We start from the raw sequence: 15,998 nt of genomic DNA on the forward strand, positions 1-15,998 counted from the left end.
ATAGGTCAGATCTATGAGCTGGTTTGCTGTTTTGTGTTTAAAGCGCTGGTTTTAAAAGGCCAAGGACGATGTGCCCTCTGTGTCATATCCCTCTGCTCTGGCTCCAACGCAGAGATATGTGAAGGTCAAGATCAATACAATAACAAGAATATGTAATACACCAGTGGAAACATCCAACCTGAGAACAACAACAGGTCGGCCACAGCGCGCGACGAGAGAGAAAACATGACCTCGTACAAGTTCGCTTCGTAATAAATCTGCCTTGGGTTTCTATAGAGCCTTTCACTGACGCTTTCAAAGCACATTGCATTATTTGTTCATTATTTGTTATTCTGTGGTGTTACATAGACCGTATACAGTGGTCCCTCGTCATATCGCGGTTCACCTTTCACGGTCTCACTGTTTCGCTGATTTTTTGTGTGCAATTTTACGTATGACCTCGGGGAACATGCTTTTCTTTTGCTGTACTAGAATAAAGTGTAATTGCACATCCACTACAGTCACTACAGTAGGTGGCAGGTGCGCTCTCATTGTCAGAGTGTGCACTAGTGGTATTAGCTCTATGGTGTAGGGTTTGCACTCGTACACAGCAAAGAGCAGGAGATAGTGAACAGATCGTGAACACAGTGAACAAACCCCTCAAGAGACACGATGGAAAAATGTTTAACAGGGATGAAAAGGAAGGCAGAGATAGACGGAGGTAATGAGATAAACAAAAGTTACCCCAAAGCTAAGATGAGGAAGTATGACGAAGCGTATGTAGCACTTGGCTTCACCATGACTACAGTGGGAGACGAGGGAAGACCAGTGTGTCTATGGTGTCTAAAAATGTTGGCAGCGGACAGCATGAAGCCAAATAAATTAAAGCTTCATTTAAGGACATTACACCCCAATCACACTGATAAAGATTTTGATTTAAAAAAAAAAAAAAAAAAAAAAAAAAAAAAACAAACAAACAAATTGTTTTATTCATTTTTGTCTTATTAATGTTGCTGATCAATGAATTTATTATAATTTATTGATTAAATTTATATTTAATGTTTTAATTTGATATTTATTTAATTTGAATGTATTAGTTTGATATTTATTTAAGTTTTATTTATTAATTTGATATTAATTTGATTTTATTTTTATTAGATTTAAATTAATTTTTTCAGTATCAAATGGTTCAATCAGTTGGTTAAAACATGTATAGTTTAAATAAGTACTACATTTTTTAGGTATGTCAGGGAAATTGATGCATTTTACATATTTTCTGTTACAGATTAAAAAACAATGTTATAAAAGTAATTTTTTGTTGTAAGTTGATCTATATTTCTTTCTTTTTTGTTTTTGCTTTGTTGTTATGTAGTACTTATAGCAATTTTAAAGACAAATTGTACTATTACAGTTCTTCATAGGGGAGAAAATAATTGAGAAGCACTGCTGTAGATCAAGATTAATTGTTATTGATTACATTAATAACTGACAAATCAGGCGCCTTCTTTCTTCGAGGTCATTGCCGCTACCGTTAGCAACAGGTTTGATTGACAGTGTTGCTAAGTGCCCGCTCCCTGCTAAACTGGTGCGGGCAAGAATCAGCATTACCTTCAACAGCCTCGCTCCACATTGGCTCTTTGGTTGCTATGATACTCATGGCTGGAACTTCAAACATTGGAACTTGGCTCCAAATTGGCCGCTATAACTGCTAGCCTCGATGAGCTTCATTTGGAGCCGAACATTGTGGGTGATGTCACACTCACTTAGTCCACTTGTTTATACAGTGTTTACTTACTCCTTTGGCCCAGATATGGTAATGTCAAAGATATGTGCCGTTAAAAGTTACGAAATAAAATAAAAAACTTCCAATATCATCTTAGAGCTATTTATTTCAATTTGTCTGAAGTGTGAAAACAGATGACAACTTAATTTTTTTTTTGTATTTAATAAGGTTTATCCATCTATCCATCTACGTTATTTTGTTGCTATGACAACTACACTTTCCCATATAATATCTGTGTGTTCTGTACCTCATTCTGTAGCTCGTCGTTGCTCCTCGGTGATGATAGCATTTCAAACACAGATGAGCACAGCTCCTCCGCACTGGACGAAATCATGTTGCCTCCACTCAAATACTTCACCACCTCTGTCCTCAAAACGTCCTCATCCTCTCCACTGCGCCCCCTCTGGCTGGAACTGGAAGCTCCGCTCTCAATCGACTCTTTTTTTGCACTTTGTTGATATGCAAAATAGTTCTTAAAATCCAACGTAATATCGTCTTCTACAAAACCGTTCTCAGGAAAATCTTGTAAAGGTTCTAGTGGGTAAGTCTCGTGTGAGAACTGAATATTGCGTCCGAAACAGAAGCCCTTTTTGGGGTCGTGGCGTGAGCTTTGAGTTTGAATGAATTCTTCCACTCGAGAATCTCCGAGTTTGGAGACGATTTGGACGATGGAAGCGCAGGCAGACTCAGTGGCGGAGGAGGGGAAGGGTCCAAACATCTGCTTGATAGAACGTGTCTCTTCTGTGCCCACGTGGTCTTTGTTATGAAAGAGCTCAAACAGAAACACTGCAGCACTTTCAATGGCGTCTTGTCCATGTTCAGAGCCCACTGCAGAAAAACAAGAAATACTGAGTCAAAGAATGGGTTTGAGGTATTGCTAACTTACCCATGTATTTGTGTCCAGTAGGTTAGACTACTGTAACGGCCTGCTCACGGGCCTCTCCAAACGAGCCTTAAGACAGAACAGTACATCCACAACACTGCTGCCCGGGTCCTGACTAGAACCAAGAAGTACTTCCCACACATGTCCTGTGCTCAGGTCTCTGGCTCCTGTGTCTCAGAGAATAGACTTTAAAGCAGCTCTGCTTGTGAACAGGTCTCTCCATGGACCAGCACCAAGGAACATCTCCCACATGTTAGAGCCACATGAACCATCTCACACTCTGATGACTAAACCAGGACTAAACCAGGACTGAACCAGGACTGAACCAGGACTGAACCAGGACTGAACCAGGACTGAACCAGGACTGAACCAGGACTGAACCAGGACTGAACCAGAACTAAACTAGGACTGAACATGATGAATCATCGTTTGAGTTGTGTGCAGTTAAAACCTGGAACACTCTTCCTGAAGATGTGAGACAGGCCTCTAGTTTGAAAATGTTTAAATCCAGGCTCTGGTTCTGTTTAGCTGCATGTGACTGAAAGGGCTTTATTCTGCCTCTTCTCTTTTAATGTTCATTTTTTTAGGAATATTTATCTTTTGATTTCTGTGATTTTAATGTCTTTCTTATTCTGTAAAGCATTTTGAATTACTTTGTGCCAAACAGATAAACTTGCCTTGCCTAACACATATTTAGATCAGAAATAAAAGGCTCATTTTATCTTTTGAGAGAAGGAAAAGAAAGGGAGAAAGGGGAGAGAGAGAGAGGGAGGGAATGAGAGTGGAGGGGGTGGAGAGGCAGAGGGGAAAAGGAGGGAAGAGAAACAGGAGATAGATTTAGAAACAGGAGAGAGGTGAGAAACAGAAAGAGGGAAAGAGAGATGAAAAAAGAAAATTAAAAGAACGAGAGAAAGGGAAGGGAAGACAGAGGGAGGGAGAGAGAGAGGAAAGGTGGAGAGACAGAGGGGAAGAGGAGAGGAGAGAAACAGGAAAGGGAAGGGAAGTAAAGAAGAGAGAGTAGAGAAGTGAAGAAAAAGTACAGAGACAGAGATGAAGAGAGGGGGGATGAAAAGAGAGAGAAGGGAAAGAAAGAGAGAAAGGGGAGGGAGAGGAAGAGAGGAGGATGCATTCATATTTGAACTTAGCTGCCTTATGGTGTGTTCACATCGGGGCGTCAAGAGTGCGCTGGACGCCTCTAGTTGGACGCCTTTGCATTTGAGGGCAGACGCCTCCGACGAGCGTGATGGACGCCCTGGATGCCAGAGCGTCCTTTACGATCTGCAAGTGCCTTTGGATGGTTTGTTTTCCCTGTGTCTTTGTGAACGCTGCAGACCAGGTTGAGAGAGTGGCTTTAGTGTATTTATTGCATAAAACCCATCAACAGAGGTGATTGGCTCTGCGGCGGCGTGTCTGGCTCAGTGACTAGCTTTAAGCTAGCCGGTACGCCCCACATAATTAAGTTGCCGCTAGTTTGTGGCTGATGTCTTTCTACTTGTTCCGGATGATGACGCCGCTTTGTCACTGGAGCACAGTCTCTGATTGGTTTACGCTGCACGTCAAACGCCAAAAACTTCAGCTTTTTCAACTTTTGGATGCATGAACAAAGTGTCTGAAAGTAAACTCAACCCCCCTGACGCCCCGGTGTGAACGCACCATTAGTTACTCAACATGCTCATAATATGCAGTGTAAGAAAAGTGGCTAACGCTTTTACAGTTCCTAAAGCTAAACGGACTCCTACGTCGGTAACATCAGCGCTCAGACGAGCCTTCACAAGCTCAAAATTAATCCAAGTTACTTCCAAAATGTTCAAAAGATCTTTCTATATGCCAAAAAACACTCCCAAATCTTTTCATTAACACTAAATCAAAGTATATGCAGTAGTAGGCATGGCTCCCCTGGTCGACTGTGTGATTACAGACCCCTCATCAGGACACACGCTCAAACCTTGCTCCCTGTGCTTCTTTTAGCTTACTGCTAATGTGAACCCAAATAAAAGCACGAGAACGTTCATTTGAAGACTTTTCACTGAAACTGAGATAACAATGTTTTGGAGCTGGGTTATCGCTAAAATAGTCAAAAGGAGGGAAAGACTAAGCCTCGAAATCAAACCTGAAAAGACATTTAGCTGTGTCTTAAATGCAGATAAGATGTTAGCGGTCGTTTTAATTAGCGTCATTAGCATCAACGGTAAACGGTACAGTACTCGTTTAAATCATATCCAACTCAAGAGTAACCAGAATGAGAAAAGAAATTGGAGAGACGGAAGAAGGGAGAGAGCAGGGGAGGGAGGGATGAAAATAGACAGGAAGGAAAAAAGAGAGGCAGGGGAGACAGGGAGGGAAAGATTAGAGGAAGAGAGGAACGGGGAAACAAGAGATAGGTGAAGAGAAATGGGGGAGAGAGATCTGAAAAGGAATACAAAGAGGGACAGAGGGATAAAAAGAAAAGAGGGGGAGAAAGGGAGGAAGGGAGAGCTGAAAAAAGAGAAGGAAAAGAAAGAGAAAAGGGTGGAGAGAATGAGAAACAAGAGGAAGAGAGGAGCAAATGGAGAGAGAGAAAGGAGCAGGGAGGGATGAAGAGAGAGAGAGGAAAAAGAGAGGATGGGAAGAGAGGGAGGGAGAGATTAGAGGAAGGGGAGAAACAAGAGATAGGTGAAGAGAGAGGGGGAGAGAGAAAGCTGAAAAGAGACAAAGAGGGAGAGAGGGATGAAAAGAGAGAGAAGAGGGAAAGAAAGGGAGGGAAGGAGAGATGAAAAAGAGAATGAAAAGAGAGAGGAAGGGGTAGAGAGGGAAGGAAGGACAAGAGGAAGAGAGGAGCGGGTGGGGAGAGAGACAGAGAGGAGATAGGGGAGGGAGAGAGAAAGAAGAAGAGAGGAGGGGGTGGAGAGACAGGGGAAGAGGAGGGGAGAAAACAAGAGATAGGTGGGAGAGGGAGAGAGATGAAAAGAGACAAAAAAGGCAAGAGAGATGGAGGGAGGGAAGGATAAGACAGAAAGAAAGAATGGGGGGTGTACAATTAAATAAGATGTTGGCTGTCGTTTTAATTAGCGTCTTTATTAGGAGCATAGCAAATGAGCTTATTTCTGTTATCGCTAGTGAGACGTTAGCATTATCCTTGTTTAGCATAGCATTTTAATAGACTGTTTATATAATGCAGATGTTCTAGAGAGACGTTAGCATTAGCCCTGTTAAGCATAGTGTTTAAATAGAGACTGTTTATATAAGGCAGATGTCCAAGTGAGATGTTAGCATTAGCCTTGTTTAGCATAGTGTTTTTAATTACTGTAAATTTCTGAAAATCTACTTAATGCCCATGTCAAATATTTAATGTAAAAATGTAAACATGAGTAAAGGTCTAGTGGTTCAGTCTAAAACACACAGAAACACACAGATTTGAAGTATTCACTGTATTGGCGACTAGTCTATGCCCCTCAATCGGCCCTCAGCTTTGTCGGTTTGGACACCCCTGTTCTAGTGAGATGTTAGCATTAGCCTTATTTAGCATAGCATTTTAATAGAGAGTGCCATAAGCTTTTAAGGTCAATGCAACTCATTTGAATAATATTCAAACAACTCAGGCCAAACCTGAACCAGAAACAACAAGGAATCTGCCAATTAGAAGAAAAATATCACCAAGAAGAAGAAGAACCAGAGACAGGGAGGAAGGGAACGAGAGGAAGAGAGAAGGAGGAGGGAAATGAGAGATAGAGAGAGGGAGGAGAAAAATGACAGGGCGAGAGAGAGGGGGAAGAGGGACAAGAGAGAGAGATGGGGGATAGAGAGGAAGAGAGTGAGGGGGAGGGGAAAGGAGGTGAAGCGAGAAAGGGGGAGGCGAGGAACAAGAGAGAAAGACGGGGGAGATAGAGAGGAAGAGAGTGAGGGGGGATATAGAGGAAGAGAGAGAGAGGAGAGGAAGAGACGAGAAGAAGGAGGAGGGAGAAAAAGAAGAACAAGAGAGGGAGAGGGTGGGAGTGAAAATGAGGGAGAGGAAGTGAAGAGAGAAAGAGAAGGAGGGGATATAGAGGAAGAGAGAGGGAGTGGGGGAAAAGAAGAGAGAAAGGAGAAGAAAGAGAGTAAGAGCGAAGGGGGGGAGAAAGTGAAGAACAGGAAATGGAGAGAAAGAGATAGAGAAAAAGAGAGAAGGGGTGAAGAGATAGGGGGAAAGAGGAGGGGGTGAAACAGGAGACAGATGGAGAGAGAGAGGGGGGAAAGAAAGTGAGGTGAGAGAGGGAAGGAGAGATTAAAAAAGAGAAGGGCAGAGAGATGAGGAGAGGGAGGAAAGAAATTAAAAGAAAGAGAAGAAAAAGAGAGAGAAAGAAAGGAAGCAAGGAAAGGCAGCAAATGGTGGAGACAGGAGAAAGAGGAGAAAAAGAAGAGAGGGAGAAAGAGAGAGGGAGTGAGACAGAGAGGGATGGTTAAGGATAGAGAGGGAGAAAGAGAGAAGGAAGGAGAAAGTTAAGGATAGGGGGATAGAGAGGGAGTGGGGATTAAGGTGAAGAGAGAAGAGGACAGTGATTTAGGAAAAAAGGGAAGAAAAGAGAGAGAGAAAAGAGAAGATTATAGAGGGTAAGACAAAAGGGAGTGAGAAAGGAGAGATGAGGACTGAGAGGGAGTGAAGGAAAGGAGGAAAGAGTTAATGACAGGAAGTAAGGGAGGGTGAGAGATGGAGGGTGAGAGAAGGAGAGAGAGACAGGTAAGGTTGCACAAAGAGGAGATACAGATAAAAGGACTTAAAACAATTTAAAAAATTTGGCGGCGCAGCTACGGTTTGTGTTTAAGTGTAAATGGCGGTGGCCTGGTGGTGGCGTCCTCTTAAGTGTTTTCTTATTAGACTGCAGTCTCAGGGCCGAGGGCAGGATGCACACTACAAAGAAAAGGACACTCAAGAAACAGCATAAGTCTAGTCTTTCTAATAAGAGACAGAAATAGAAGAGAAAGAGGAGGAGAGGAGTGGAGAGGAGAGAAGACGAGAGAGGGGATGAGAGTGGAGGGAGTGAAAAGAGTGGAGAGGAGAGCAGAGAGGGGAGGGGGTGAGAGGAGTGGCGAGAAGAGGAGAGAAGTGGAGACAGGAGTGGAGAGAAGAGAAGAAAAGAGGAGTGGAGAGAATAGGAGAGAAGGGGAGAGAAGTAAAGAGAAGAGGAGAGGAATGGGGAGAAGAGAAGAGGCGTGGAGAGGAGTAGAGAGAAGAGAAGAGTTGTGGAGAGAAGAGGAGACTTCATATGGTTAGTACAGGAGGATTGTGGTAAATAATGAAAACATATTTGCTCCAATACCGATACCAATACCAACACTGATAGTGGCAAAAGCTCTGATACCGCACATTTTTGAGTATCCGCAATTACTCAGACCTAATCACCGATCTGATACCACCTTGTATTTCCAGAATGAGGATGTAGATGTGAGCACTGCTGGTGGTGACGTCTGTGGATGATGCTAACACTAACACCCAGAGAAGGTAAAATGCAGACTATGGAGGCTCTACAGACACGCTAATAATGACAAAAGACATTTGTGTTAGCTCTATGGTAGCTTCATTTAGCCTTTGGTGTGGACAACAGCGCTAACATGACAACAGCGCTAACATGACAACAACGCTAACATGACGACAACGCTAACATGACGACAACGCTAACATGACGACAACGCTAACATGACGACAACGCTAACATGACGACAGCGCTAACACCGACTTTGTTTACTCGGAACATTATATAATATCTGTATCAATTTTGACAGTCTGTTCAAAAAGGGCACAATGGGGCAGCATAAAAAAATAACACTGTTGAAGCATTGGTATCATATCGACCGATACCGATACTGGTACCGATATATCACCCATCCCTACTGCTCTAGCCTGGTCCTAGACCAGTCCCAGTCAGGTCCCAGTCAGGTCCCAGTCAGGTCCTAGACCTGTCCCAGTCTAGTCCCAGTCCAGTCCGGTCCCAGTCCGGTCCCAGACCGGTCCCAGTCAGGTCCCAGTCAGGTCCTAGACCGGTCCCAGTCCAGTCCCAGTCCGGTCCCAGTCAGGTCCCAATCAGGTCTTAGACCGGTCCCAGTCCAGTCCCAGTCCGCTCCCAGTCCGGTCTCAGTACTGTCCCAGTCCCGTCCCAGTCCTGTCCCAGTACTGTCCTGTCTAAAGAGGGGGTAGTTACCTATCTGCTTGGCAGCCTGTAGAACAGTTCGGAGCTCTTCATGTTCACTGCAGAAGCTCACGATCTTCTTCCACGTCAGGCCTTCTTTGGCGAACAGCTCCTGTCGCTTTAGACGCTTCGCCTAAAACACAGAGGAAAAGTTTAAAGAGACACAACTTCACAAGACAACCTGATCATGGGCGCGCTTCAGCTTCACTGACTCAGACTCTAAGTCATTTCACACTGAAAAACACCTCCTCCACCCTCTTTAGTCCGTGAATCAAGACATGAACATTAATAACAGACAAATCAGTTGACTTCTTTTCTCGAGGTCGCTCCTGCTAGCGTTAGCAACAGGTTTGACTGACAGCGTTGCTAACCACCCGCTCCCTGCCAAGCCTACTTTTCAACAGCCTTGCTCCGGATTGGTTCTTTGGTTGCTATGATACTCACGGTCAGAATTACAAATGTGGAAAAGGCTCCAAATTAGCCGCTATAACTCCTAGCCTCGATGAGCTTCATTTTACTGGAGCCGAACGCTGTGGGTGACATCACACTCACTTAGTCCACTTCTTTCTACAGTCTATGGTTTTGGATGGAAGTTTTTCGCGCTCTGTGGTAATATTACAGACCCTTTTGGATTCAAATAGAAAGCAGAAGGGACTGGCTGCTCAGACGAGTCAAATGCAGGAGGTTCTAGCTGTGAAGCACCAGTCAGACTGAAGTTACCATATACAACACAAGAAACACGACACTATGGTCTCTCACATATGAAAGATGCAGCATCCTGTGGGCGGTGTGCAAAGATGAGTAACAGATTGCAGTGTCTGAGTAGAAATGATTGAGTCTCCAGACAGAACCACGATAGACCACAACAGAGGAAAGGCTTTCACGGCCTTACGTCAGCACAAACAGAACAATAAGAATGGACTCAGATTATAAAGGAAAAGCATTTTTCATTTTTAAAAAGGTGCACAGCTGAAGCACTTTCTAGGGATCTTTGTATGGGGATTATAATAGTATATTGGCCTGCTGTGGCATGGATTTGTGATTTAGAGTTCATACATTTACGTAAATATAGTCTATAGCCTCTTAAATCATCTTTCTAGTAGAAATGAACACACTTTAACTGAATAAAGATCATAGACTGTATACATCGCGTTCAAAATAGGAAGTGATCATTTGACTGGAGCTGAACACTGTGGGTGGTGTCACACTCAGTTAGTCCACTTTTTTATACAGTCTATGATGGAGAACCAGCTGCTTCAGAATGTCATTGCGCTGGGCAATATGTGGATATAAACTGAATCATGATCTCATCCATGTGCCATTATGGTCCTTCAGATCTCTGCATATCACATTCATTCACAAACACCAGTGCTCATGTTGGGTGCCCATGCTTCTTAGGGACATTACACTGATATTACATTACAAAAAATACATATCGGCCACTCCCATCTGGAATCTGTGATTAACAGGTGGATCAACCAATCAGAGAGACGCATGCTCCTTTCCGGTAAAAACAAACATGGCGGCTTAGGAGTAAAAAAGGAAGGCATAAACACACAAAGACTGAGAAACAGTGTGGACTTCAACAATGGAAGCACCATACTTTTACTCAAACTTTTTTTTTTTTTTTTGGTGCAGCTCTATGCTTTTTAAAATCTTTTTTCAGTTTGTAAACCCGACCCCTGATGCCACGATCTGAACGCAGCACAAGTCCAGCCAAGTGCATGAGTGACAGGTGGAATTAACCAATCACAGTGAGGTACGAATTAACCTTTTCTGAATGGCTTTAGAATGATCTTGAGCTGTATCTTTCACAAGTATAAGACACACAGACTAGTATACACCCATGGACCACTATGAACCTACTGGACACCGAGTTATTACACGCATGGAATTGAACACAAAGTACAAACATTTAATGTGGAAAATCACAGTATATTGTCTAAATCTTATTATCAATATGCTACTCAAGTACACAAATCAATCCGATACAACATCTCTTCCCTAAGATACTTGAGGAACAGCCTGACAGTAGAGGGCGCTCTCACATATCTCAATGCCATGATGCTCCCACACATGACCTACTGTGTGTCCTGCTGGTCTCAGGCCGATGAGAGCGACTCAAACCTCTCAGATCCATCTACAATCAGGCAGTAAAGGAACTCTAAAAAAAAAAACCTTTGTTATCACCACTGTAATATCCTAAATAAATACAAAATGTTCAGTTACAACAACTTAATTTTGTATTCAAATCTATTGAAATTTATTCAAAATTATTAATGCAGCTCCACTGACATTGAAAAAATGTATTAAACTTTCTTCCCAACTCCCCGATCCACTCTGTGAAACCAAACTGCACAGGTCCAAAAAGATCCTGGGCCTTTGCTCAGTTTGGGCCTTTGCTCCTGGGCCTTTTCATTTCAAACCATCAGACAGAGAATCAGCTCCAGACTCCAGAAATGTTTTAGATAATCAAACTTGTCCACATCAGTCTAGTGCATTTGTAATATTCTGTCTCACTGTAAAAACCTGCACATAATTAATATTTTTAATTGGTTTGGACTGTGGGAAACATACTGTACTGGACATTTAATGTAATCATATTGAACTGTGTATTTTAATGTGTGTTCACCTGCCCAGGGATTCCTTTTGTCAGATTAATGAATTTGTACATGGTCCCTGACAAATACAGAATAAAGATCATCACAGTATCAGAATCGGTACTGAGTCTCGAGTTGATTCCTTAGTATCAAAATTGAGTTGGAAATTTTAGTATTGCGACAACATTTCTGGCCTGACTCCGCTTAGGCTCCTTCATGTCTCATTTATATAAGTTTTAAAGAGACGGGAGCAGGCTCGTCCCTTTGCTCCAGTGTCATATTAAACCGGGGCAGGCCTCTGTGGTCAGCCATGTATTAAGATCCAAGTTTCATTACAATCAGCACCTCTGTCTCTTTTAAAACTGAGCATTTTCAGCTCAAAGATTATCTGGACCACTGCGGTTGGCACTTTTCCCTGAAGTCTCATCTCTCAGGCTTAGAGAGTTTTGCTGGAGCCGAGCCAGGTAAAAACGCTAAAAATCTACACTCAAAATACTGCTCGTCTTTATAGCATCAGAGAACAGTAATGAAACAGAATTTAAACATAAAGAGATTAAAATAACATGTGTTTGCTGTGCAGAGTAGAGTTTGTAAGAAAAAATAGCTTGTTTTGAATGTAAAAACAGTTGGAGGTTGATCTAAAATACCCTGAAACATAAATGAGTATCTGTGGGAAACGTGAGATGTGGAAATGAAAAGAATGCTTTCAAATAGAGCTGTGCAATTAATGTAATGTCCATCGAGATCAAGAGTCTACTGTTTGTAACGGTCAGTGATATGTTTGGGTTTTTAATGGACAGGTCTACGGTCAAGAAGACCTGTGGTTCTGGTTGAAATTGCACAGTTTATAAGTAGTGATGCAAACGCACACACACAGACAGACACTGACACACAAACATACACCCACACACAGACACACACATTGCACACACAGACACAGACACACACACATATGCACACACATGCACACAGACACACACACACGTACACACACAAACACTCACTCATGATTTATTTTGTATTATTATCTTGTCTACAAATTGCCCTGTTATGTTTTCTGTCTTGTTATTAATATGTCTTGGACCTACAATCTTGTATTTAAAAATATTTAACTTGTTTGTCTGTCTGGTTTTAAAATAAATACAATAAAAATCGGACAAAACTGATCCAAAAGTGTCATGTAGCTGTTGTTTAGCTCAAGTAACAACTGAATAGATTTGAAAGAAAAGTTCAGACATTATGAGACTTTCTGGGTCAAATACGTTTCATTAATTTATGCCAAACCAGGATATTGACTGAGCTGATATTTGGAAGACGATTCGTGATTCAGTATCAGTGCTGATATCTGATACTAGTGCCTCCCTATTTAAAAACCTGCCTCGTTTATGTTCATTAAGTCAATACTGAAAGCCATTTTTATTTTAGCAGAAAAATGTAATCAAATTGAAAGCTGAGATGGATTGATTTGAGGATTCTTCTTTTGCCATACTGTTTTGCTCTATACTTTCGATGCTTTTTTAGTAGTTTGAGGGAAAACTGAACCTTACCCAAGAATCCAACTTTTACAACCAGTGATTTTAAAGTCGTTTTTATGAACACTCAGAAGTCACTTTACGTTTTATTCTTCACTCAGTCTCGACACCCGGAGGTGCTAAGATATGACTTTTTATGACTGACAGAAAAGTGGAGCCTGGCCAATCTGTAGCAACCAGCACTGCAAACATCATAACTCACACACCATATTAGATTTGAGACAAGGTCGGGGAAGTGTCTTGCTCAAGGATGTAGCAACAGTATGCAGAGGTTTGCGCTGGGATTGAACCACACACCTCAGATAGTACAGACAGTATCATTAAAAGGCATGAGCTGCAACAAATGAACAGTCGAATGAAGCAACACTTAGTGATTGAAGTGACATATTCAACTCTCTGCAGCTCAAATCTTGTCTATTAGTAATGTTCATATCTTGATTTACAGAGACAATAGTGAAATAAAAACCCCACAATCATGTAGAGCGAGTTAATACGAACATTTAAGACCAAAATGACTGACAGCAGCAATTACAAAAACAGGGGCTACAGTTTTTAAATAGAAAGTGAACTGGAACCAGAGTCAATGGAGCTGGGAGTGTGCCCATGATCATTTCTGTTTGAAACGCAGCAGCTAGCAGGTTAGCTATGTCCATTTATATATACATTCTATGGGATAAACAAAGGTAGATGTAACTCTTATCTTAGCTGAAGTGATGGGACTTAAAACTTTATTACCTATAAAATGAATGAATATAAACTGTAACTGTAGCTCTCATTTAATGTGGCCTGTTTACAATGTTCTAGTCATGCTTATATAGTTTATAATTACAACTCTTATCTTCATTACATAACCAATCATAACGAGGCATTGTGGTAGCAGAACTCATCTACCAAGTGAGGCAACAAATCTATATACAGTGTTCCCTGGTTTATTGTGGGGGTTACGTTCTAAAAATAACCCGCAATAGGTAAAATCCGCAAAGTAGTCAGCTTTATTGTTTACAGTTGTTATATGTTCTAAGGCCTCTTCGTCCTGGCGCCGCTCCGCTGTAGTGTCAATCCAACATTTATATAAATTTAGCTGAACACATTCTGTACTGTACAGGAGACACGGTACAGAGAAGATTCATTAACAATGGTCTACAGTCCCATAGCCAACCGTGATATAGCGAGGGACCACTGTAGTGCAATGAATGTTTTTTTGTGTGAAATCATTCTCATATTTTAGCACTTTACGCAAAGTCATTGTACCACTTCATGACATCACAAGATGGAACAGAGCATTTTGAGCTTTGGAGATATAGACAGACTAATAATAAAGTGTTACTCGAACATGTGAATGAAACAAAACACAACTCCAGGTATGTTTTTGAGGAGGGAACAATATTAGAATATGGCTTAAAGCTTATAAGAGTCAGTTTTGTGTAATATAGGACCTTTAATGACATACTGTGGAACATTCCTGCCAGCACAATATAAAGTGACACTGTAATCTCAGCCTTACCTTGACATCAACTGGCTTTTCTGTGGGGTCCTCTGTTTTACAGAGTCCAGAGAAGGACCTGAGGGCTCCAGTGAGACGAGGAGGAGGGACCATCCTTCTGTCACTCATCTGCTCATAGAAGAAAGAGGAACAATCCTTCTGCTCACAGGAGGAGGAGGAATAATCCTTCTGCTCACAGGAGGAAGGCTGGTATTACACCACTGTGATACAAACAAGACAAGTGTAAAGAGAAGGACTTCAGCTGCACAGTTTGGACACATAGACCTGTCACAATAATCACTATATCAAGTTCTCATTCTATATATGGAACTTGGAACTATATTTTTTTAGGTCAATATTCATCGTGTTAATTTTTATTGGCACTACTGGGACATTTTTGTTGCTTTGTGTTATTATTTATTTTATTTATTTCATCAGAAGTCCCATTGGAATTACATCTCATTTACAAGTGAGTCCTCCTGAGTACACAGTTAAAAAACATACAACATTTCCAATTAATAAAATGGGGCCACAGGCTTAAGTTAAAACAATTACACATTCACACATGTTTAACACACAAACCCTGCATATTTACGCTGAGTTATTCTCTCAAACAGAAAACACTCTGTTCCACCTTGTGATGTAATGTGGTAATACAGGAAGTGCTTCACTGTGTTTTTAAACCCCATACACCTTCACTAGAATCATTTGGATCATTTCAGTCCTGGAATTGCCAATCTCTACTGAACTAAAGGTAAAAGGAGCTGTTAACTTGAAAACTACCACTTCGTGACAACACAAGGTGGAACAGAGCATTTTGAGCTTTGGAGATGTAGACAGACTAATAATAAAGGGATTTCTCTTTAAGTCAGGGTATAAATATACGAGAATATGACTAAATAAGCAGTATTGTTATGGGATGAGAGCGAATAACGATGTAATTATAAACAGTTGAGTTGCTTTATATTGTTAAAGTCATTTCACACATGTCAGCTGTTCCTAAACTGCATATTAAGCTTGTATGACACGTTTCGACGCTATATACGTGATTGTCAGAAAGTTAAATAGGCGTAAATGTTGTGTTTATATAGATTCAATAATCTGTGGTTCGTAATATTGTTGGATTTTGTAACGTCAGTACACTTGATGCTCAGGAAAAGCGAAACTTATGGATGCTAGCTGTTAGCTTTTATATAGCTTTACGTTGCGTTAGCCTCATTAGCTACGGATTTCTACATGTTCATCAAGACATGCTAGTTTAACACGGGGCTGCTAATAACATACTTTCTGTAAAATAATAATAAAACACTAATTTCTCTTGAATTACCTGTCAAAACGCTTCATACAGTGAACTGACAGGCGCATGCAGTTCCCAGTCGGCATATCAACAGAAGTTTACCGGAGCGCGGTGGATTGTGGGTAGTGTAGTTCTCCGTTGAAAAAAAACAATGGGAGCGGATGAGTAAAGAACTACAACGTCCATACGCAGAGAGGAAATTGCGTAAATCAGAGGAACCGGCGTACCCACGGCCACATCACTTGGCCTGGACTCAAATAAATCGTAGGTAATGTTTCACCAGAAGTGTAATTGTATTCTC

The 15,998-nt window shown here is 41.5% G+C and overlaps 1 protein-coding gene across 2 annotated transcripts in view; it reads right to left on the reverse strand.

The window, feature by feature from the left end:
* ascc3 (activating signal cointegrator 1 complex subunit 3) overlaps positions 1-15,798 on the reverse strand; it is a 222,178-nt gene extending 206,380 nt beyond the window's left edge. Inside the window, exons 1-4 of one of the 2 annotated variants that reach the window (XM_033980435.2) lie at positions 15,728-15,798; positions 14,422-14,621; positions 8,798-8,918; positions 2,010-2,590 (exon numbers count right to left, since the gene is read on the reverse strand). In XM_033980435.2, coding sequence (XP_033836326.1) covers positions 2,010-2,590; positions 8,798-8,918; positions 14,422-14,529 — 810 coding nt within the window. In that variant the 5' untranslated portion in view covers positions 14,530-14,621; positions 15,728-15,798. The remainder of the gene's footprint in view (positions 1-2,009; positions 2,591-8,797; positions 8,919-14,421; positions 14,622-15,727) is intronic. The other variant, XM_055227922.1, reaches the window with a different exon arrangement.
* Between the last annotated feature and the right edge of the window lie 200 nt (positions 15,799-15,998).

This window comes from Periophthalmus magnuspinnatus, chromosome 16 (genome assembly GCF_009829125.3).
Source record: "Periophthalmus magnuspinnatus isolate fPerMag1 chromosome 16, fPerMag1.2.pri, whole genome shotgun sequence".
Lineage (NCBI taxonomy): Eukaryota > Metazoa > Chordata > Actinopteri > Gobiiformes > Gobiidae > Periophthalmus > Periophthalmus magnuspinnatus.